Genomic DNA, 24,835 nt, shown 5'->3' with positions numbered 1-24,835 from the left:
AATGTCCAAGTGGAATTATGATTTTCCAATTTGTTTTACAAATTATTTAAAAAAAGTTGAAATGTCTTGAGTCAATAAGTATTCAACCCCTTTGTTATGGCAAGCCTAAATAAGTTCAGGAGTAAAAATGTGCTTAATAAGTTCCATGGACTCGCTCTGTGTGCAATAATGGCATTTAACATAGTTTTTTTGATGACTATTTCATCTTGTCTATAAGGTCCCTCAGTCGAGCAGTGAATTTCAAACACAGATTCAACCACAAAGACCAGGGAGGTTTTCCAATGCCTCGCAAAGAAGGGCACCTATTGGTAGATCAGTAAAAATAAAAACAGTCATTGAATAGCCCTTTGAGCATGGTGAAGTTATTAATTACACTTTGGATGATGTATCAATACACCCAGTCAATACCACTTTCCCTCCAACAAAACAAACACAATCAGACAGATGAGCAGCATCCCTCCAATGGAACACTTGGTAGACCCACAGATTTTTTGGGGTCTGTAATTTTATGAGTTCACCTCACCACAACCCAAATAAACACACACCCCTATTTTGTTTCTCTTTATTTTTCACTGCACGACGACATGGCATTACCCAGAGTCCTGTGCGGTGGCGTTACCTTTGTTGGCAATGCAGCTTTGTTGTGGTTGGCTTCAAAAGGGCGGCTGGGAGACGGCTGGGGATCAAGGTGTCTGGGGCTCTCACCCACAGCCACAAGTCCTTTGAGCTTAGACCAGTCACCTGTTACACCACTGGGGGTCACAGACCCCCCTCCCTAAATAACCAGCTTTCTCACTCACCCACACACACACACACACACACACACACACACTGGCTGGCTGACTGTAGCAGTTTTTGTATTAACTAGGCTTATGACCTGACCTGTATGTTTGTAGGAGTTATAGAGAGGTAGCTACAGTTCATAGTTCCCCTTAGAGATGTCTCCACCATTACATCTGTTTCGTTCCCTAAGCCTCAGTGGACCATAACTGATATCTCACTACCAGATAGCCCCTTCTTCTGTCTGACAGCTCAGTAAATGGAGCCATGGCGGCTCTGTGTTTGGTCTTTCTGGGTGTGAAATCTGTGCTTCCTAAAAGGGGATGAATGAGGTGGTTTCCTCCTTCTCTTCTGTAACCAGCTCTATTAATGCACGCCATCTGAAAGGGCCACTGAACAAGGGGAGCGGGCACCTGACGATAATTGGCCGGCATAAAGCAGAGGGAAAAAAATCATTTTTTATAATCAAAGACAGGCGCCCGGGAGGCTGGGATGCTATCGTCAATGCGGAAGCTAATTGTTTGATACAGGGGCTCTTTTTGCTCGGGCTGCAGACCTCTTTGAATGAGACACAAGCAGAGAATAACAGCTGGATACAGCTTGTCCCATGCTCTGTTCACAAAACCCTTTAATTATGCGCTCTCTTTTTCTCCCTATTTCTCCTTTCTCTCTTTCTCGTTCATTCAGACTCACACAGTCTCTCATGCTGTCACTGTGCTCACTGAACTCTACTCTTTCTCTCTGGCTCATTCTCTCCCTCTGTCCCCCCTCTATCTCCCTCTCTCTCTCTCTCTCTCTCTCTCGTGCTCTCGCTCGCTCTCTTTTTCCTCTCTCTATCTCTTCCCGCCCTCCCCAATCCCCTTGCCTGGCTCCTTGGTAGAGTGCCAGTTTCCTTTTGACTGCTTGTTCTTGTCAGTCACTTAGCTTTGGATGGAGAGTCAGGAGCCAGCCTGTTGTATTACAGTTTAATGGCTTTTCCCTAAACAAATATCCCTGGCCTCCACGGCTCTGTTAGGGGGATTAGGGGACATGCGATGAGGAGGGGTGAGGACAACAGGCAAATAGAGGGAAAGTGAGAGAGTGGGAGAAAGAGAGGAGAGTGGGAGAGAGGGGAAGTTACCATTGTTGGGTCTGACAGAGAGCACAATGGCCAGGGAGTGTAGGAGGGGGGCGTGGGGGTTCAGGGGTCCCCATTACTGTAGCTTTCGCCCCTCTGTCTATTTGGGGGCTGTGATTGAGCACCCTGTGCCTCTTCTGTCCCCCGCCTCCCCACCGACCGACACCCTCTGGCACCAATTTGTTAGCCCCCATAAAGGATAGATGATGGATGGTGGATTGGCCCCGCCTCCTCCTGTGCCTGTGTGTGTGATTCTGGGGGGAAGGTTGAGGGAGCATGTGCACCCTCTTTTCAACTGGGCTCTGGTGTCTACTAATTACCCATCAGACCTCAGCAACTTAATGGTCTAGGAATTTGTAAAGAGGCCAGAGCACAATAGGCCAAGAAATGCAACAAAACAACCAAAAACAATCCTTGAGTTGAATCTTCTTGCCTTCATTCCCCCTGTCTTGCCTTGCTCTTCCCTGTGCTAGCCAAATCATCAAATGTATTTATAAAGTCATTTTTACATCAGCAGATGTCACAAAGTGCTATACAGAAACCCAGCCTAAAACCCCAAACAGCTAGCAATGCAGATGTAGAAGCACGGTGGCTAGGAAAAACTCCCTAGAAAGGTAGGAACCGAGGAAGAAACCTAGAGAGGAGCCAGGCTCTGAGGGGTGGCCAGTCGTCTTCTGGCTGTGCTGGATGGAGATTATAAGAGTACATGTCATTAAGGACAAATTGGGGAGGAGAATCTGACTCAAATCTCATGTGCTTTACCATTTCTTTCTCGGCTGTTCTTTTGACTGGAGAGTGAAGTCAAAATATCCTTGTTAGAACAGCGGTCGGTAATGAGGAGTTTTGGCATGGCGTCTCAAAGCTTCACATGAAGGGTCTTCATTTGATCACCCTGTTATTGCAGAAAACTTGATGTGTATTCTAGGTTTAAAAATGCTTCTAAAGTTTGTAATTTCCACATTAAAATATCAGACTTAATTTACCTTAACTAAAAATATATCAACCCCTACGAATTTTTTACAATTAGAATCCACACAATAATTTACATTTTCACATTATATGTTCCTGCTGCGAGAAAGGGTCAAATTAAGATCTTACATCTGTATTCACGTGAATCCAGAAGAAAATAAATCAAAAACAATTCTGGGCCTGGCTGAACACACATTTTTTAAAATCAGTTCTTGATGAATATTGAACTGTGACCTAAATGCATCTATAAGATTGTCACTGGTCAGATGAATATGTGAATGCACTATATTCAGGGTTGGGTAGTTTAAAACATATATTTTTTTTAATGTAATCCGTTACTAGTTAATTGTCCAAAATTGTAATCAGTAAGGTAACTTTTAAATTACCCAAACTCAGTAACGTAATCTGATTACATACTTTTAGAAGACAAAAATATATGTTACCATTTGAACGACATCTGTTGCAGGATAAATCCATGTTAAAGTTTACCTAGCTGGCCATATATGGATGTTACATTTGACTTTATGGGTTGGTTATGTAGTCTTTTTCTAACCCATCACTTTCTAATACATATAATACAACTACTAAATTATATCTATACATTAAAAACCAAAGTCTATCAGAATTCCAGTCATTCCAATAAATGTTATACCCCTTGATCTTCAAGAATAGGACTTGGAAATATGGAAGTATAGATTAGCCAAATTGTTTTACCTGAGTATAACCCAAAAACTAAAGACTCATTATCCAGTCATCAAGGCAAAGGGTGGCTACTTTGAAGAATCTCAAATATACAATATATTTTGATTTGTTTAACACTTTTTTTTGGTTACTACATGATTCCATATATGTTATTCCATAGTTTTGATTTCTTCACTATTATTCTACAATGTCGGAAATAGTCAAAATAAAGGAAAAACCCTTGAATGAGTAGGTGTGTCCAAACTTCTGCAAGACACAAATAGCTAAATGAGAGAGCAGCTGTGGTGATTACCTCGAACGTTTATTCCCCATAGGAAGACACGGGTGGGACTATAATAGCCTACAAAAGCCTATTCCTGCTTTTTTCCCGCAATCGATCAAGCACATTTGGCGTGTCATTATAGTGATCTCTGACTTGTGGTTAGATTCGCTCAGGTGGAACAAATGTTAAAAAATTCGGGGCTTATTTGAATGTCATTTGGAAAAGTTCTTTTTTTTCCGCTAACATCCTTTCTGAATTTAATTATCTCGATTTTCAAAATTATCTGTAATCGGATTAGAATATTTTTGCTGGTAGCGTAATGGATTACAGTTACCGTGTTTTTGTAATCCGTTACATTTATCATAAAAAGAAAAAAAGAACTATTTCTAGAAATACTACTTTTTTAAGAAATACTATAACTACTATTTCATATTGTTAGTAATTCTAGGTAATATTAGATATCTGGAATCACTGGGCAGTTACTTTTGCTAACCAGTCATGCAGTTCAGGACCCTACCATGAAAGGCCAGTGACCCTCCACCTGTGTGTTGTCTTTGTCCTTTTGTTTCATAAGAATTGCGCCACATACATATGCGACAAGTGATTGTTCACATCAAACCCATACTGAAACATAATTTAATTAGCAATATTTATTCAGCTAACTGCACATGGGGAAACACATGGTTGTTTTTCTGTTGCCGATGTTCATTTGAAGCCTGATTACCCCCCCCCCCCCCCCCTCCTTTACCCTTCTATAAGGGGCTGAATATACCCCCAGGTTCCTCTCAAAGTTTGCTTGACCCCGGTCTTTCAGCCTGTGTGGATTCACAGGGTCCTCAGAGGAGAGGGCTTTGTAGGGACGAGGAAGAGAGGAGGACTGGAGTATCCAGAGGGACAACCAGGGAGAGGAGGTTGAGAAAAGAGATGCTTTGGGGTTGGGTGGGAATCTGTAGGTGGAAAGGGGTGTTAGGGGAAGAGGTGGGCGTTCACATCAAAAGATGGGCAGCGCATCCCCCACCCTCCCCACACACACAAGCACTCTCACTCTCTCTCACACACGATTTTCTCCCTCACACACAAGTGTTCGTCTGCCTGAATGAGACACATCAAAGCAGAGGCCTCTTGTCTTTGCCCCCTGTGCATGCACACACATACACACACACACACACACACACACTGGTCAATGTCCACTCAGCAGTGCGGTGGTGTAAAACGTCGGACAGTTGAAAGCGTGGTTGAGTAGGAACCCCTCTCTGGGGACGACAGAGCAGAATTGACCCTCTCTAGCTGTGGGACTGGGACCTGAGGGGCCACAGTTTCATCATAGCAGCAGGTAGACCTGGGGTGCCTCAGTATTACAACAGTGGATTTCTCTCACGTTCCATCTCCTCCCATCACCTCTCCTCCCCTCAGTGTCAGCCATTTTGAGGCAACACTGGAGGTTTTAGGGAATCCTTACAGTGGCCTCTCAAGTGGGAGCTTGAGATGGTGGGTCCATGGTTTTATTCCTCTTCTTTCCCACACTGGTGGGCATAGACAATCCTAGAGGGCATGTTGTTCCCATGAGCACCACTGCTCTGTCCCTCTGCCCTCTGCACTCTACACTAGAAGGCTACTAGAATGTACCTAGCTCTGTTAGGGAGCTGTGGCTTTAGGGAGGACATAACCATGAAGTAAGCTCCCGTGTGGCTTAGTTGGTAGAGCATGGCCCTTGCAACCCCAGGGTTGTTGGTTCGATTCCCATGGGGCACCAGTATGAAAAGTATTAATGTATGCACTCATTACTGTAAGTTGCTATGGATAAGAGCGTCTGCTATATGACTAAACTGTAACCATGTAGATCAATATGCATTTGTTTTTTTGTGTGAGGGTTTTTGTTGTTTGTTTTTTTTACTGACAGTGACAGCAGACCCAGCGGCCGTTCCAGCTGTGGTTTGCTAGTGGCCAGCTCCTTCCCAGCAGTTACACAGCGTTTGGCCGCTGGCACTGACCATCCTCTCCTCTCTGCTGGACATTGCCCATGGAGGCCCTAACATCCATCACACACTCACTAAAATAAGCCACATCATCCACATCATTAGTATAGGATCTGTATTGCCAAGGCACCATCCAACACAACAAGTTACCGTCCAGATTTAAACATGCTGGATCCTATTTCGGAGAATCGAACCTATACAGAAGCCAAGGTGTAGTTCTGGAAACGACAATGTTAGTGAATGCTATCAATAATTTCCGAGAACACTTGGAAGAGCCCTTTTCAGAAAACCCCAATGGCTAAATCCAGCCCTAGTGAGTTGAGTTGATGGGCATCAGAGCAGCAGCAGGCTGGTTTGTTTTCTGGGGGAGTGGATGGGATGTGTGTATTTATGGAGTGGAGTGGTTAGTGTGGGTTTGTGCTGCGCTCCTACACTGATTACAGGGCAGCCCCGACACACGACACCCCGCCGCATGGTCTGTGGTACACGCCACACTGCAGCCTCCTGTGTGTGTGTGTGTGTGTGTGTGTGTGTGTGTGTGTGTGTGTGTGTGTGTGTGTGTGTATAAGCTCGAGGATGGATGGTAGAGGAGGAGGGAGGGAACTAGAGTTGAGGGGGGAAGACACCAACTCTCTTTTTATAGCTTGGGGTCCCTGCCACAAAAACCTCAAGTTGACATTAGCTCCAGCCTGATCGGCTGATTGGTGCATGGCTAACTCCTTACCTCAGCCAGTGGCAGTGCAGCCCCTGTGTTTATGCCATATTGCCTTGGATTTAGGAAGGCATAAGGAGGAGATGGGTTCTCTCTCCAAGAGAAACGGACACACCACATCGGTCCCTGCTTAGTCATTTATCTGACTCATTGGGGCCTCTTATATTGCTTTGGGTTGTGTTCTCCACCGGCTTTCCCTCTGACTGAATCATTGTAGAAACCAATAGGCCTCAAAGTTTGTCCCCAGAGTTTGAGGTAATTAAGATGTTGGCTGGAGAGGCTATTGGGTTAATGTAGTGTTTGCGATCTGTAAGGTTTTTACATTGGTGTCCCTTATGTACACAGTGGTGAATGTTAAACCAATTACTCCCAAATTGATTTTACACCTGGACTAAAAAGCATGCTCATTGAAGAATCTCCATTACAAGTGCTCGGCCTAATGTCCAGAAATAGGCTTGAGCCGCCGGCCCGATATGTTTTTATTTGAGACGCATTACCCTTTGGTTTCTCTCTGTAGTCATAGACTGTCACTAGTGCTCTATCAGGTACTTCAACAACAACATCCCATAGAAAGCCTCCGCAGATAAAGCAGACGAAATCAGAGACTTGTATTATGTTCATTCTAAGTCTCTCAGGTCCTGATCTGCTGCTCTGATAGCTGGCGTTGGTGTCCGGCTATGGAGACGATGTTTTCCTCTCCTCTCTCTCTTTTCTTTCCTTCTCTCTATCCAAGTCTGATCTCTTTCCCCTCTCTTGTCTCTGTGAAGTAAAGAGGAAGGCACCACGCTCCATCGAAAAAGAGCAAGAGCGTGCAAGTCTTTATCCATCTGAGGTCCTTCCCCCTCTCCCTCCATTGCCTTCTCCCTCTTCTCTTGTTTCTTTCTTCCTCTGTGGCGCTCCCGGCCCCACCAGATCATCCTGGGGATAAGGGATACCTGCCGTTGCCCCTTTCACCTGTTTGGGTTCCAATCGTCACCCGTGGCGTGGGACCTGAGTATTTGGGGGAATGCAGACAGGAACAATAAAAGAGGGTTTTCAGAGGATATCAGCACTACTAAACAACCTCAATGGAATCCTAAGATCTCTCTCTTTAGTGTTCATTAGACAGCAGAGCATTGAAGTCCCTTCTTGTTGTGACTGCAGGTAGGACTGGGGAAACCTATTGATCTCTGCCTCAGTCTCAACTGGGTTTGAGGGATTTACTGAACAGGTGATGTGGCTGCAGTTTAATGGTTCTCATAGTTATAGATGTTTGTTTGCTTGGTTGAACGTGGTTAGTGTGGCAATTAAGAGGTGCCATAAACTGCTACATATTAACACTGTGCTTAAGAGCCCAGACTGACTGGGTCTCTCCTCTCTAATCATTAGCCGTAGCAAATGGGATTTTCAATCTCCTGACAACAGCTTCTCTCTGTGACCTGAATATGAGCTGTCTTTAGTGTCTTACCCAACAGGTCATTTCTAGTAAATGAGGGACTTTATTGCTCAACTTGGAGCTCCAGATACACAGAGCATTTTGTGCTTTAGTTCAGCTGTAGACACACACACCGACACACACGCAGACACACACACAAACAAACAAACACACACACACACACTTATCCAGTATCTCCTCTCTATCTCTGTGCAGGGTGTCAGAAGCCAGTAGGGTTGTCACGGGGCAAGGCCAAGGTGTGTCGCTACAGTGGCTGGTACTACTGCCAGAGCTGTCATCAAGACAACCTGTTCCTCATCCCTGCCCGCCTGCTGCACAACTGGGACACCAACAGACACAAGGTGGGAATCAATGGTGATAAATGCACAATGTCCAGCTTATTGAGATACACTCTGAAATACACTTGGGAACGTTCCCTAGTTACACACATTCGTATCTTAAATTGGGTGGACCCATGGACGTGGGGTTGTGTGCCCCCATACAGTATAGAGAATGCTGCCAGGTTACATTTTCCCTCCAAACTACCCCATGTGGTCCCACAACTCATACACACATATACATACATACACACACACACACACACACACACACACACACACACACACACACACACACACATACACATACATACATACATACGCATATGTATGTATACACAGTCACAACCCCACATCCCTATGTGTTCTCCACCACTCAGCCCTCCCATCCCTCCCCCTGTGTCCTGTCCAGGTGTCCAAGCAGGCCAAGGAGTTCCTGGAGTTTGTGTATGAGGAACCCCTGCTGGACGTGCAGCAGCTGAACCCGTGTCTGTATGAACACTGTGAGGGCCTGGCTGCAGTACTGCGCCTGAGACAGCAGCTCCAGTCCCTCAGAGCATACCTGTTCAGCTGCCGTGCTGCCGTGGCCGAGGACCTCCGTAGAAGGTGAGAGGGGGGCAATTTCCAAACTGTAGTAGACCCAGTTCCTCCTCAGAGCATACCTGTTCAGCTGCTGCTCTGCTGTGGCCGAGGGGGGCTTTGAAGTCGAGGGGCATGGGGAGAGGGGAGTACTTAAGGAATGATTAATCAAGGCCTTGATTGTTGAGTCAGGTGTATGAGCACTGAACTGATACTCCAAGACCATCTTTAGTGACTACAGATATAAAGAGTTGTGAATGGGCAAGATGTTGGGGGGCCATGACAGTGAAGGGTGATGTGAAGGAGGAAGAGAGAGAATGGTGTGTAATGAGACTGCAAGCATCAGGATTTCATAAAACACAGGAATATAGTGAAGACGCTTGGAATGGTGATTGTATGTCTGATGCCCTTTGAAAGACCCTTTGTTGACTTGATTCCTAGCCCACGTTGAGTATGACTGTCTGTAGGCCTTAAGGCCCCTACATGCTCTCTCCGTATGATGGGAATGAGGGGATTGTGTTTATGTGAGGGGGTCCAGACTAAAAGGCCTGTCTCTGGGGTGATGGATGCTCACTGCCCTGTATGGGGTCACTCCCATGGACTACAGACACTCTTCGTACCCCTCCCCACACTATACTCTTGTACTCGCACTTTGTGAAGTACACTCAACACATCTCTAAAGAACTGGTTAGTAAGCTTCTCATTTTGTCCAGGTTAGTAATATTGTTTTTAAAGACAGTCCTGGTCCATATACTTGTGTCTAAAACATGTCCTTCTTTATGTGCTTTTGAGAGTCTGACTGGCAGGTTTATGTCCTGTGTCTACAGTGAGTGTGTAGGTCGGTGTAGACTGCAGACATCCCAGGTTCACCTGTCCTTTTGATGTCTGTCTCTACTGTGCTGAGGTCTGTTTGAAGTAACCTACTGACAGAAACCAACAGAGAGGGTGGGGCTCTGAGACCCTCCTACTCCTCCACACCCACCCTGGGCCCTCAGAGCCATCCCATCTGGCTGTCGGAAAGAGGGTGTAACTTCATCTAGCTGGGATGTTTACGGCAGTGGTGGCGACCCCGGAACGATGCTCGCTCACCGGGTCCCATGTTTACCGCTACACCATTAGCCCACAGCGGCTAATGCCCCACACTTCAAAACATTACAGGATTAATGAGGCCGGAGGCGCTAAAACCTTCCCCCGGCCATCCATCGGCCCTCCATAGGCCTGCCATGGCCCTGGACAGGGCTAAAGGGCTAGGGAGCTCGGAGGAAGCCTGCCCTGTGTTTATACTCAACCCCTGGGAGATGGGAGAGAGCTGTCACGGCCCACACTGTCTGTGCTGATCTAACGCACACCTCTGAACCCCACGGGTACCCCACATACACAGACACACAGAAACGCTGCAGACGCTCAGACACACAGAAACGCTGCACGTGTGGATAGTCTGCACACATACATATGAACACAGGCATGCACCATACTGTTTACAGTGTACAATACTTTATCTCCTATTCACATAAGCCGACGTCATAACCTCCATTAAACAGTGAACCTGTTGTATTCAATATATAATAGTTGTAGTCTTATCAAACCACACACTGACTGACTGGCTGTGATCTTACCCCAGCAGGGTGTGCTGGTCGGTTACTGCCAGAGCCAGAGCCAGCGCTGATACCCACAGGAAGAGTCAACACTGCAGAATCAACAGTGTGTGTGTGTGTGTGTGTGTGTGTGTGTGTGTGTGTGTGTGTGTGTGTGTGTGTGTGTGTGTGTGTGTGTGTGTGTGTGTGTGTGTGTGTGTGTGTGTGTGTTTAAATAAAGTGTTATTGGTCACATACACATGGTTAGTAGATGTTAATGCGATTGTAGCGAAATGCTTGTGCTTCTACTTCGGACAGTGCAGTAATATCTAATAAGTAATCTAATGTTTCCCCAACAACTACCTAATACACACACATCTAAAGGGGTGAATGAGAATATGTACATATAAGTATATGGATGAGCGATGGCCGAGCGGCATAGGTAAGGTGCAATAGATGGTATGAAATACAGTATATACAGTGCCTTGCGAAAGTATTCGGCCCCCTTGAACTTTGCGACCTTTTGCCACATTTCAGGCTTCAAACATAAAGATATAAAACTGTATTTTTTTGTGAAGAATCAACAACAAGTGGGACACAATCATGAAGTGGAACGACATTTATTGGATATTTCAAACTTTTTTAACAAATCAAAAACTGAAAAATTGGGCGTGCAAAATTATTCAGCCCCTTTACTTTCAGTGCAGCAAACTCTCTCCAGAAGTTCAGTGAGGATCTCTGAATGATCCAGTGTTGACCTAAATGACTAATAATGATAAATACTATCCACCTGTGTGTAATCAAGTCTCTGTATAAATGCACCTGCACTGTGATGGTCTCAGAGGTCCGTTAAAAGCGCAGAGAGCATCATGAAGAACAAGGAACACACCAGGCAGGTCCGAGATACTGTTGTGAAGACGTTTAAAGCCGGATTTGGATACAAAAAGATTTCCCAAGCTTTAAACATCCCAAGGAGCACTGTGCAAGCGGTAATATTGAAATGGAAGGAGTATCAGACCACTGCAAATCTACCAAGACCTGGCCGTCCCTCTAAACTTTCAGCTCATACAAGGAGAAGACTGATCAGAGATGCAGCCAAGAGGCCCATGATCACTCTGGATGAACTGCAGAGATCTACAGCTGAGCTGGGAGACTCTGTCCATAGGACAACAATCAGTCGTATATTGCACAAATCTGGCCTTTATGGAAGAGTGGCAAGAAGAAAGCCATTTCTTAAAGATATCCATAAAAAGTGTCGTTTAAAGTTTGCCACAAGCCACCTGGGAGACACACCAAACATGTGGAAGAAGGTGCTCTGGTCAGATGAAACCAAAATGGAACTTTTTGGCAACAATGCAAAACGTTATGTTTGGCGTAAAAGCAACACAGCCCATCACCCTGAACACACCATCCCCACTGTCAAACATGGTGTTGGCAGCATCATGGTTTGGGCCTGCTTTTCTTCAGCAGGGACAGGGAAGATGGTTAAAATTGATGAGAAGATGGATGGAGCCAAATACAGGACCATTCTGGAAGAAAACCTGATGGAGTCTGCAAAAGACCTGAGACTGGGACGGAGATTTGTCTTCCAACAAGACAATGATCCAAAACATAAAGCAAAATCTACAATGGAATGGTTCAAAAATAAACATATCCAGGTGTTAAAATGGCCAAGTCAAAGTCCAGACCTGAATCCAATCGAGAATCTGTGGAAAGAACTGAAAACTGCTGTTCACAAATGCTCTCCATCCAACCTCACTGAGCTCGAGCTGTTTTGCAAGGAGGAATGGGAAAAAATGTCAGTCTCTCGATGTGCAAAACTGATAGAGACATACCCCAAGCGACTTACAGCTGTAATCGCAGCAAAAGGTGGCGCTACAAAGTATTAACTTAAGGGGGCTGAATAATTTTGCACGCCCAATTTTTCAGTTTTTGATTTGTTAAAAAAGTTTGAAATATCCAATAAATGTCGTTCCACTTCATGATTGTGTCCCACTTGTTGTTGATTCTTCACAAAAAAATACAGTTTTATATCTTTATGTTTGAAGCCTGAAATGTGGAAAAAAGTCGCAAAGTTCAAGGGGGCCGAATACTTTCGCAAGGCACTGTACATGTGATATGAGTAATGTAAGATGTGTTAACATTATTAAAGTGGCATTATTTAAAGTGGCATTGTTTAAAGTGACTAGTAATCCATTTCTTAAAGTGGCCAGTGATTGGGTCTCAATGTAGGCAGCAGCCTCTCTGAGTTAGTGATTGCTCTATAGCAGTCTGATGGCGTTGAGATAGAAGCTGTTTTTCAGTCTCTCGGTCCCAGCTTTGATGCACCTGTACTGACCTCGCCTTCTGGTTGGTAGCGGTGTGAACAGGCAGTGGCTCGGGCAGTTGTTGTCCTTGATGATCTTTATGGCCTTTCTGACATCGGGTGCTGTAGGTATCATGGAGGGCAGGTAGTTTACTCCTGGTGATGCGTGTTGCAGACCGCACCCCCCTCTGGAGAGCCTTGCAGTTGAGGGCGGTGCAGTTGCCATACCAGGCTGTGATACAGCCCGACAGGATGCTCTCAATTGTGCATCTGTAAAGGTTTGTCAGGGTTTTGGGTGATAAGCCACATTTCTGGTGGACCACACTCGAGAGGGAAGGAGAGTTATTGTCCAGCCCTTGTGGACTGGCAGGCAGGCCCCTGAGAAAATGACAATCACACAAACCAGGGGATTTAACAGGGATTCACACGGCAGACTGGGTGGCTACTGGATGTCTCTATTGGAGGCTTAAACACTCAGGTTACATATCACAGGTTATGATGCTGATGTCTTTTTTTAAAACACTTTTTCTGTCTCCAGTGATTTGTTGTTTTGGGAAGGAGTTCTTCGGGGGTATGTTCTTTACAACGTAGAACAAAAGTGAGTGAAGATGAAGATCCATAGTGGGTTGTCATGTCATATGGCCAAAACATATTTTGCAGCAATCAGGGTGAGAGGCAGGTAGTCTGCCCTAAATATGTCTGTCAGTAGACATACACATACACTATGCTCCTGCTTCCTTGAACATAACACTGATATCCTCCAATTAAAGCTGTTGTCCGTCTGCTGAACCCTGTACTGTAGCAGTTAGATTAGTCAGTTATGGCATGGACTGTACATTCCCTAGCTGTATGTCTGGTATGTATGTATGCTCTATGTTGTTCTGACTCTGGTTGCGTTCCATATGGTACCCTATTCTCTATGAAGTGCGCTACTGTTGTCCAGGGTCCATAGGGCTCTGATCAAAAGTAATGCACTATGTAGGGAATATGGTGACGTTTAGGACGAAGCCTCTTGACTGCTGGCTTCACTCTCTCAGTAGGGGATAGTCTCTCTGACATTCCCCCCAACTCCCTGTCTATCTCTTACTGACTGGAAAGCAACACACACACCTCCCTGGCTATCGCTTAACTGTAAAGCTTCCCACAAACACATGAAAAGGGAATTCATCCTCAGCTAAACAAATAGCCCGCCCTCTGAGCCTGTGTGTGTGTCAGGTTAGTGCTGTAATGAAGCCTGTCTAATGAGGCCTGAGGCTGATGTGTGAATGGGGCTTTGCTCTCTCTGACTAGACCTTTGCCATGCCTCCTCACACAATGACCACATAAAATCTGCCTGTCTGTGGGCATACACGCACACGCTCTGCCTCTATATCTGAGCAAACTCATACATGCTTGATCACACACTCTCTGTCTCTCTGTCTCTATCTCTCTCTCTCTTTCTCTGTCTCTCTCTGTCTCTCTCTGTCTCTCTCTCTCTCTCGCTGTCTCTCTCTCACTCACTCTGTCTGTCTCACTCTGTCTCTCTCACTCACTGTCTCACTCACTGTCTCTCTCTCTCTCTTTCTCTCTCTCTCTCTCTCTGTAGAATACTGATGTATACACACATTCCACATCATTTATATAGATATTGCAACCCTCTTCAGATAAAGGCGTGGCATAGAACCTGCATAGAGCTGTGTATGTGTGCGCCTCTCTCCACTCTCATGAGTCACATTAGAGTTGTGTGTGTGTCTCTTTTCACATTGTTACTAGTACAGAGAGTGAGTGCACCCAAATTGTCCATGTGATCCCATATCTTCCCCTCTCCATCTTCTACTCTCTCCCGCTCTCTCTGTCTCTCTCTCTCTCTGTCTCTCTCTCTCACTCTGTCTCTCTCTCACTCTCTCTCTCTCTAACTGTGTCACTTTGTTGATCCTCGAGCTGAAATGTGAGCTAGCGTGGGCGAGAGTGTGTGTGTGTTTGTCTGTGTGTGTATGTGAGTATGTATGCTAACGTTTGCGTGTATGTAGTTCAAGCAGATGAGCGTAGAGAGGACTGTAATAGCGAGACGGGCAGGATGAAGAGATTATTGAGGGTACCCCGCTTCACCTCGTAATAAAGGCAGAGGGATTTTAAACCCCTAAACCCCAGCCTCCACTGCCACCCCATCCCAGCTCCCACTCTATTGAATTGACCCCCATTTTCAGGGCAATTTGGCCACTCGTTGCCACAGTTACACAGGCCCGATCATGGCGTGTGTGTGTGAGACGTGACTCATGGTGTACATTCTGTTATCGTCCTAAATTAATCTCAACATGAAAGCAGAATCTCCTTTCTGTCATGTATGATACTGTCATGTTGCTGTATGGATATACTTTCATGTTTAATATGCTGTATGTAATACTGTAATTAATAATAATAATAATTTCACCTTTATTTAACCAGGTAGGCCAGTTGAGAACAAGTTCTCATTTGCAACCACGACCTGGCCAAGACCAAGCAAAGCAGTGTGACAAAAGCAATAACACAGAGTTACACATGGGATAAACAAAAGTGCAGTCAATAACACAATAGAATAATCTGTATACAGTGTGTGCAAATGAAGTAAGGATGTAAGGCAATAAATAGGCCAATAGTGGCGAAGTAATTACAATTTAGCAATTTACACTAGAGTGATAGATGTGCAGATAAGGATGTGCAAGTAGAAATACTAGTGTGCAAAAGAGCAGAAAAACAAATATGGGGATGAGGTAGGTAGTTAGTTGGATGGATGGATGGTCTATTTATTGATGGGCTGTGTACAGGTGCAGTGATCTGTAAGCTGCTCTGACAGCTGGCACTTAAAGTTAGTGAGGGCGATATAAGTCTCCAACTTCAGTGATTTTTGCAATTCGTTCCAGTCATTGGCAGCAGAGAACTGGAAGGAAAGGCGGCCAAAGGAGGTGTTGGCTTTGGGGATGACCAGTGAAATATACCTGTTGGGGCGCGTGCTACGGGTGGGTGCTGCAATGGTCACCAGTGAGCTGAGATAAAGCGGAGCCTTACCTAGCAAAGACTTATAGATGACCTTGAGCCAGTGGGTTTGGCGACGAATATGTAGTGAGGACCAGCCAATGAGAACATACAGGTCGCAGTGGTGGGTAGCATATGGGGCTTTGGTGACAAAACGGATGGCACTGTGAAAGACTGCATCCAATTTGCTGAGTAGAGTGTTGGAGGCTATTTTGTAAATGACATCGCGGAAATCAAGGATCGGTAGGATGGTCAGTTTTACGAGGTTATGTTTGGCAGCATGAGTGAAGGAGGCTTCGTTGTGAAATAGGAAGCCAATTCTAGATTTAACTCTGGATTGGAGATGCTTAATGTGAGTCTGGAAGGAGAGTTTACAGTCTAACCAGACACCTAGGTATTTATAGTTGTCCACATATTCTTAGTCAGAACTATCCAGAGTAGTGATGCTAGTCGGGCGGGCGGGTGCGGGCAACGATCGGTTGAAAGCATGCATTTAATTTTACTTGATTTAAGAGCAGTTGGAGGCCACGGAAGGAGTGCTGTATGGCGTTGAAGCTCGTTTGGAGGTTTGTTAACACAGTGTCCAAAGAAGGGCCAGATGTATACAGAATGGTGTCATCTGCGGTGGATCAAAGAATCACCCGCAGCAAGAGCAACATCATTGATATATACAGAGAAAAGAGTCGGCCCGAGAATTGAACCCTGTGGCATCCCCATAGAGACTGCCATAGGTCCGGACAACAGGCCCTCCGATTTGTCACACTGAACTCTATCTGAGAAGTAGTTAGTGAACCAGACGAGGCAGTCATTAGAGAAACCAAGGCTGTTGAGTCTGCCGATAAGAATATGGTGATTGACAGAGTCAAGCCTTTGCCAGGTCAATGAAGATGGCTGCACAGTACTGTCTTTTATCGATGGCGGCTATGATATTGTTTAGGACCGTTTAATGTATGAAATACCATTAAACGGTGTTATACATTTACATACGTTTTCTTTTGAAGCTACCGGTCAGTTTAGTTCAAGCGTGCGAGACAAAATTACACAAAGTGTCTGTTAAATGGTATGTATTATTATATATTATGAAAGGATATAAGTCATGGTTCTAAGAAAATATTCCAATAATTGAATATATACCGTAAAGAAGTCAATCTAACTCGACCAAAACAATGGAAATGCATGGGAAAAGATCTGTGCGGGGAAAGATTCAGAATATCCTCATTGCCCCCCCGTAAAATTAGCCTACATTTAGGCTATTATTCCTGTTTATTTCACACTATGTTGAGGTAGAAATCTGAGTATAATGCTTGTATGGATGTTAACCCCAACACATGTTCATGTCACCTTAACCAATCAACTGCATTACAGTTCAAAATGTCCTTAACTACCACCACCAATTTTTGATGCTAGCTATGCTACCAGCTTATACGAACGGGAGTTAGCATTTAGCCGTCACTTCTTCTAAACCTTAAAAAGGCCCATTTCTAAATGTTATGCAGGGAAAACAGCGAAATAGATACACATCGGACTTTAGTAACCACATTGTGGGCCTGTTGCTTATACCAATCATTACGGATTTGACAAATATATCTACTTTGTTAGATCAGATTTGTTAAATGTGCACCAATCCAACGTCCTCCTTCTATTCCCCAGTCTGCTTTCCATTGACCTCTTTAATGCATTTTGCATTGATGTAATGCTCTCTCTCTCTCCCCATAGGATCTTCCCCAGAGAATACCTACTGCAACACATCCACCTGTACTCACTGGCTGACCTGCAGCAGGTAAGACACACAGGCTGCTTTTAGGCCATGTCTACACTTGATAGTTGATGCAGCTTTTGTATTCGGATCATGGAGTTCTGATCATGGAATTACAAACATGTCATGCATGCTTCTACACTAGGGATCATCAACTAGATTTTTTTTCTTGAGGGGATGGTCAGTGAGACGGAATATAATTACAAATCATTTGTAGACTGCAAATTGACTGCAAGAAGCACAAACGGATATAATATTTGACTAAAACATAATCATTTCAAACCTTGCTTACGTTTGTTTACGATCACGTGTCTCTCTATTATGCGTGGGAATACTTGGGAGCAGAATTCCAAAATTAAAATCACTTGGAGCTGATTTCCTGGTGTTTTTACAGCCTCATGTTTTTTTTAATTACATTTACTTAAACTTTGGGGCTAAATAAAACCACTCGTGGGACAAATTCGACACGAGGGCCACCAGTAGGGGAACCCTGGTCTACACCTACATTTTAAATATGTCTACCGTGTCCACATTGTGTCCTGATTCCCTTATCCCACACTATATTCAAATGCCTGTATGCATTCTGAAAACGATGGAAAAGGCTAAATCTGATAATAACACAACAGTAGCCAACTACTGTAACTAACTAGTCAGCTAACCTCTCTAACTAGCCAGCAAGCTAGCTAGCAAAGCTAAAGGGGTTGAAAATAAGTTAGCCTTTATGAAGCCAGCAAACACATTCCTCATACACTAGAAATGCATTTCCTCTGACGTTTAAAAGGAGACTTTGGGATTTTAGCCATGAGGTCCTTTATCTACTTCCCCCAGTCAGGTGAATTTTTACGTCTCTGTGTCCAGTATGAAGGAAGTTAGAGGTATTTATGCGAGCCAATGCTAACTAGTGTATGCTAGCAGATACCCATAGACTCCCAGTCATTGTGCTAACGCTAGTTAGTATTGGTTCACAAAACTACTTCTAACTTCCCTCTTAACTCTGGGGAAGTAGATATTTGGTATTTTATTAGGATCCCCATTTGCTGTTGCAAAAGCAGCAGATACTCTTCCTGGAGTCCACACAATACATGAAACATAATACAGAATGACATAATGCAGAACATCAATAGACAAGAACAGCTCAAAGACAGAACTACATAAAAAAAATGTAACGGCACACGTAGCCTACATATCAATGCATATGCACAAACTATCTAGGTCAAATAGGGCCTCATTGACAAAATATAGATAAAGGGCCTCATTGACAAAATCCCGAAGTATCCCTTTATTAACCCCCTAAATTCAATCGAATTAGCATAATTAAACAATTCTCTGAATTATCACAGTGAATTATTATAACGTTTGTTTATGTGTGAAAAAAATGTCATTCAAAATGTAATTCGTTCAGTCAGTTTAAACTAGAGATATCTGTTTTTTTGCATTGGATGCGTCTATATGTTGTTCCATGTAGGGAATCTGTTATTGAGTGCGTTTGTATGGGCTGATGGCAGTTTTTTTTCATCAAATGTTTTCTCATTTTTTTTGTTATGCTTCAAGGGGTCATAAAATTCTAAATCAAATAGCAAAATTATCCTTGGTATGACCTTCTTAAAACAATTCCATATACACTATATATACAAAAGTATGTGGACACCCCTTCAAATGTGTGGATTTGGTGTGGATTTTGATTTGGTATATAAAATCGAGCACAGAGCCATGCAATCTCCATAGACAAACATTGGCAGTAGAATCACCTTACCGAAGAACTCAGTGAGTTTCAACCTTTCCAACAAGTCAGTTCAGAACATTTCTGCCCTGCTAGAGCTGCCCCGGTCAATGGAAATGCTGTTATTGTGAAGTGGAAACGTCTAGGAACAACAACGGCTCAGCCACGAAGTGGTAGGACTCACAAGCCCACAGAAATGGACCGCCGAGTGCTGAAGCACGTAGCGTGTAAAAATCATCTGCAGCACAAGAACTGTTCGTCGGGAGCTTCAATAGACTGGGTTTCCATGGCTGAGCATCCTCACACAAGCATAAGATCACCATGCGCAATGCCAAGTGTCGGCTGGAGATCTCGCCACCATTGGACTCTGGAGCAGTGGAAACGCGTTCTCTGGAGTGATCAATCACGCTTCACCATCTGGCAGTCCGACGGACTAATCTGGGTTTGGCGGATGCCAGGAGTACGCTACCTGCCCCATTGAATAGTGCCAACTGTAAAGTTCGGTGGAGGAGGAATAATTGTCTTGGGCTGTTTTCATGGTTTGGGCTAGGCCCCTTAGCCCCTCCTCCTTAGTGGAGGGAAATCTTAATGCTACAGCATGAAATTACAATCTAGCCTATTCTGTGCTTCCAACTTTGTGGCAACAGTTTGGGCATGACAATGTCCCCGTGCATAAAGCGAGGTCCATACAGAAATGTTTTGTCGAGATCGGTGTGGAATATTTGTTTAAATATTTTTATATTGTTTTGTATTTTTTACCTCTTTCTCCCCAATTTTGTGATATCCAATTGGTAGTTACGGTCTTGTTCCGTCACTGCAACTCCGAAACACAACCCTGCCAAGCCGCTCTGATTCTTGACACACTGTTCGCTTAACCCGGAAGCCAGCCACACCAATGTGTCTGAGGAAACACCGTACAACTGGCAACCGAAGTCAGCATGCATGCGCCGGCCTGCTACAAGGAGTCGCTAGAGCGTTGTGTGGAAGAACTTGACTGGACTGCACAGAGTCCTGACCTCAACCCCATCAAACATCTTTGGGATTAATTGGAAGCCAGGCCTAGTCGCCCAACATCAGTGCCCAACCTCACTAATGCTCTTGTGGCTGAATGGAATCAAGTCCCCGCAGCAATGTTCCAACATCTAGTGAAAATCCTTCCCAGAGGAGTAGAGGCTGTTATAGCAGCAAAGGGGGGACCAACTCCATATTAATGCCCATGATTTTGGAATGACATGTTCGACGAGCAGGTCTCCATATACTTTTGATCATGTCGTGGGGTACCACTCACTCCCTCTCTTTCTCTGACCCCCCCCCCCACCCCCTCTCTTAACAACCCAGGGAGAGTCCATAGCCCTCTTCTCCCCCTTCCCTGCTCCCTCCATGTCCCCCTCTCCCCCTGGCCCGTTCACTAATTACACACATTCAGAATCAACAGGCAGAAAAACAAGAGTGTGACAGTCCACCATTCTTCCCTACATCCCCTGCCCTGACACTGTCTCTCTCTTCCCCCTCTTTTGCTATCCTTCTATCTCCTTTCTCCTCCGCTTTACCCCGTCTATTGCTCTGTACTTCTATCCCCTCTCACTCCTCTCTCTATCCCTCTCTCCCTCTTTCTCTCTCTGGGTGTCTGCGTGTGTCACTGTCACATTCTCCAGTGGACTGCACACAACACTCAGACAGGTTATGATGCCCATGTCAAACAAACTCTAATAGATGGCTTAAAGATTACCTCAAGTTGAGGACACCGCAGCATGCTACAACAGACATGCTGCTATAGGCAACTTACTCGGGGCTTGACAACTGCTTTAAAAGTTGCAAACAGCTCAACAATTCAGTGATAAGCAATGATAAATTGATGGATGGCTGCATTTGTTTTCCCCATAATTGATAAACTATATCAGAACCTATTTGCCAAGTATACTTTTCCCCATATATTTTCTCTCTCGCTCTCTCTCTCTCTCACACAGCTTCTTAATTGGCTTTCCATATTAACGAGCTGTTTCTTTTATTTCACCTGAATAATCAGAGCTCCTTCATCAAGCCTGGCTTTTATTGTTGCCCAGCGAGATCAGTGAAGACTGAGCCGTCTCTCCCTGGCTAGTTATTGACTAGACCCAGTCCTTCATAGAAAGCAGCAGTGCACTTGGCTCTTTACTATTGAACTCCCAACAAACGCGTCCTATTTGGAGCAGCCTCTGTCTTTAAACCATCAGACTGTTGGCCATATTTGTTTGCCCAGGGCCTGCCCAGAGGCTGGACTTGTTTGGCTACTGGCCCTTTTGTTGCTTCATTGAAATGTTTTTTTGCTTTTCCAGTTGTAAAGTAGTGGGATGGGGAGATAGGCTTGTTTTGGAGGACTGAGGAGTACCATATAGATGCTAATTGTATTGTGTGTCGTGTACCGGGGCAGCAGTCCTAGTCCTGCCAACGACCTACAAACAACTGGAGGGGACAAAGGGGCATTGAGCAGCCCCGGCCCGGCCCGGATTGCACGGTGGCCATGGTGACACGCACATACGTGCAATAGGGCAGATTCCCACACTGACACCCTGGCATACGACTTAAGCACACCACAGGCTATCTAGTAGCCACACTGACGAAGACACAAGGACTTCCTAGTTGAGCCCAGATACAGGCATAGACACAGGCATTAGGCATGTATGCCCTTACACTGGCACGCTCATTGGAATAGGGGCATGTTGGTCATCTTGAGAGCTGTTGGGTAAATGGTAATTTTTCAGCGTTTTCTGAACTGTAAGATATTGATTTTAAACTCAAAAATTGCACATATTTCTGAATATTTTTGAATTTTTTAAAACTCAAACACCGCTGCCTCTCAGTCCCACACAGACATACACGGACATTCTCTCTATCTCTCACTCGCTCTCATCCATAATCACACTCCCCACTACACGTCTTACACACACACACACACACACACACACACACACACACACACACACACACACACACACACACACACACACACACACACACACACACACGGACTGGTAGTAATCCTGTTTGGTGAGAGGGGTGTTATCCAAACAGAGCTCACCCTGTCTTTATGTGTGTAATCCGGGTGGCTTTCTGAGCATCACTAATGGAGGCCCGGCCTTCATCAGCGGAACACTAGAGAGGGATAACGTAGCGGGTGTTAAACAGAGGTTTTAGGGGATTAAGCCGTTTGGACCACAAAGCCCCCTGCACGGGACAGGGCCAGATGGGTGTGACTTTATGAGGGGTGGGGGGTGAGGAGGATTTGATTGAGGGGTGTTGGTGGAATGAGGGGGGGGGGGGATGCTGGGGCTGGTGTTCCAGGAACATTCACATTGACACTGCAGCGAAGGAAGGCAGCTGCAGGCAGGACAAACGAATGGTAGCCTCTCTCTTCCCCGCTCTGTCTGCACCCCTCCCTCAGACCGGCTGTAGGTGTGGTTTCACTTCTCTGAGGAGAATTTATCCACCTGGTTGGCAAAGAAAGGGAAACCTGGGGCTACTGCCATTTTCTGCTTTTTTTCCCCTAAAGCATCTCCCATTCACACTTCTCCTGCCCTTTCTCTCCCTTCAATTCCAACTCTCTCTATCTCTCTCACTTCCTCACTCTCTCCCTCTGCAACTTTTGCCTTCTCTCTGTCCCTTTCCCTCCTCTCTCTCTCTCTCTGTTTCCCTTCATCTCCCTCTCTCCTTGTCCACTGAGCATCAGTCCCAGTCAGAACCCAGTGTGGTGTGTTGCCAGTCGTGTCTTAATTACCCCTGGTGTCAGCATTGATCAGGGGTGGTATATATCATCTGGGTTAGGCTTGGCTAGGGGATGGGGAACACTGCCTGGCTGGCTGGCAGGCTGCTCTGCCTGACTGGCTCTCTGGATTGCTGGCTGACTCACTGACTGGCTACTCTGCCTCACTGCTCCACACTACACACAGCCTTTGATTGCTGGGCTACAGCCTGGCTCATGTCACCATGCTAGACAGCATTATTCACAGTGTTGTAGCTCTCCCAGACTGGGGTTGCCACAGCCTCCGGGCTGGAGGGATGGAAAGATGAAGGGATGGAAAGATGGAGGTGTGGTGCGTTTTCAGCCACTGCTTGAGGAGTTATTAGGACTGTTCCTGGTTGTCGCCCATTCTCTAGGTAGTTAGTCATGAGCTGTTGTAGACCAGTTAGTATTACATTATGTAATCTCTCATTCTCTGTCCAAACCATACAGACATAACGTCCACCTCCCCTGCAGAGCACCTTTTCAGTTATCCATCCATTGTGTGTATGTATGCATGTGCGTGCGTGTGTAGGAGTGGGGGTCGGGGTGGTCTCCTCTCCTTTCTTCGTTCTCCTTTCACCTTCAGCCCCCCTCCTCACCCCCATCCTCCTTCTTCAGCCTCTCCTTCCCTCTGTCCCCCTCTCCCTCTCTCTCGTCTTTTCTCCTTCTCTTCTCTCCTCCAGGCTGAAGAATGCCTGGCAGGCCTTAATTGGTGCAGCCCCAGCGCTGCCAGGTGTAGCCACTTGTCTCTGCCCCCTCAGCCTCCCTCAGTGTTCTCTGGAGGTCCACTCAGGCCCGTTCCCTTCCCCAGCCCCATTCAACAGAGCCACAATGCTCTCTACCAGGCCCTCACCAATCAAAGGCCCTGCCGGTTTTTAACTACTCGCCCACCGGCATTCACATATCATTTTTTGCTAAAACGGCCCCCAAAAAAAGGAATTCCCCCCGCCCCCCAGGCCTCTCCAGCCAGCCTTTCTCCCAGGGCCTTCATTAGTTTTGATGTAAATTCCCGATGTGAATTCCTGACGTGAACTCTTGTCCATCTCCTCTATGTGCTGCGCTGCAGTGGCTCCCAATGGGACCTGTATTAAAAGTGTTTATCCTCACAGGGAAAATGCTGCTGTCTTCTCTCTGTATAGTATAATATATTACAGCAGTACATTCTTATAGATGGGACATAGAATGGTTGAATTAGAATGAAAATGTTGAAAATGTTGAATTTGAATTCTATCGTGGAGAATGAGGAAGAGAATGTTTTGGAAAGTACATTTAATTTCACTTCTTTCATTATTCCCTTTTTTCCTTCTCTCTCTCTCTCTCTCGCTCTCTCTCTCTCTCTCTCTCTCTCTCTCTCTCTCTCTCTCTCTCTCTTGTCTATCTCCATCTCCTTCCTTCCCTACCTCTCTCTCTCTTGTCTATCTCCATCTCCTTCCTTCCCTGCCTCTCTCTGTCTCTTGTCCATCTCCATCTCCGTCCTTCCCTATCCCTCTCTCTCTCTCTCTCTTGTCTCTCTCTCTCTCTCTCTCTCTTGTCTATCTCCATCTCCTTCCTTCTCTCTCTTGTCTGTCTCCATCTCCTTCCTTCTCTCTCTCTCTCTCTCTCTCTTGTCTATCTCCATCTCCTTCCTTCCCTGCCTCTCTCTGTCTCTTGTCCATCTCCATCTCCTTCCTTCCCTATCTCTCTCTCTCTCTCTCTCTCTCTCTCTCTCTCTCTCTCTCTCTCTCTTGTCTCTCTCTCTCTCTCTCTCTCTCTTGTCTATCTCCATCTCCTTCCTTCCCTACCTCTCTCTCTCTTGTCTATCTCCATCTCCTTCCTTCCCTGCCTCTCTCTGTCTCTTGTCCATCTCCATCTCCGTCCTTCCCTATCCCTCTCTCTCTCTC

General features: G+C 45.4%; 1 protein-coding gene across 3 annotated transcripts in view; it reads left to right on the top strand.

Annotated features, from left to right (window-relative positions):
- Positions 1-24,835, top strand: part of LOC110520227 (pleckstrin homology domain-containing family M member 3) — a 53,282-nt gene that overhangs the window by 19,698 nt on the left and 8,749 nt on the right. For all 3 annotated transcript variants that reach the window (XR_005049715.2, XM_036974620.2, XM_090229956.1), the window contains exons 5-7: positions 8,149-8,294; positions 8,683-8,876; positions 17,436-17,499. Coding sequence is in view for 2 of the 3 variants with exons in the window: in XM_036974620.2 (XP_036830515.1) it covers positions 8,149-8,294; positions 8,683-8,876; positions 17,436-17,499 (404 nt within the window). In the remaining variant the exon portion in view is untranslated. The remainder of the gene's footprint in view (positions 1-8,148; positions 8,295-8,682; positions 8,877-17,435; positions 17,500-24,835) is intronic.

The sequence above is a fragment of the Oncorhynchus mykiss genome, chromosome 3 (assembly GCF_057628025.1).
Source record: "Oncorhynchus mykiss isolate SJ-2025 chromosome 3, ASM5762802v1, whole genome shotgun sequence".
Classification (NCBI taxonomy): domain Eukaryota; kingdom Metazoa; phylum Chordata; class Actinopteri; order Salmoniformes; family Salmonidae; genus Oncorhynchus; species Oncorhynchus mykiss.
This window is presented reverse-complemented; position numbering and strand designations above follow the sequence as displayed.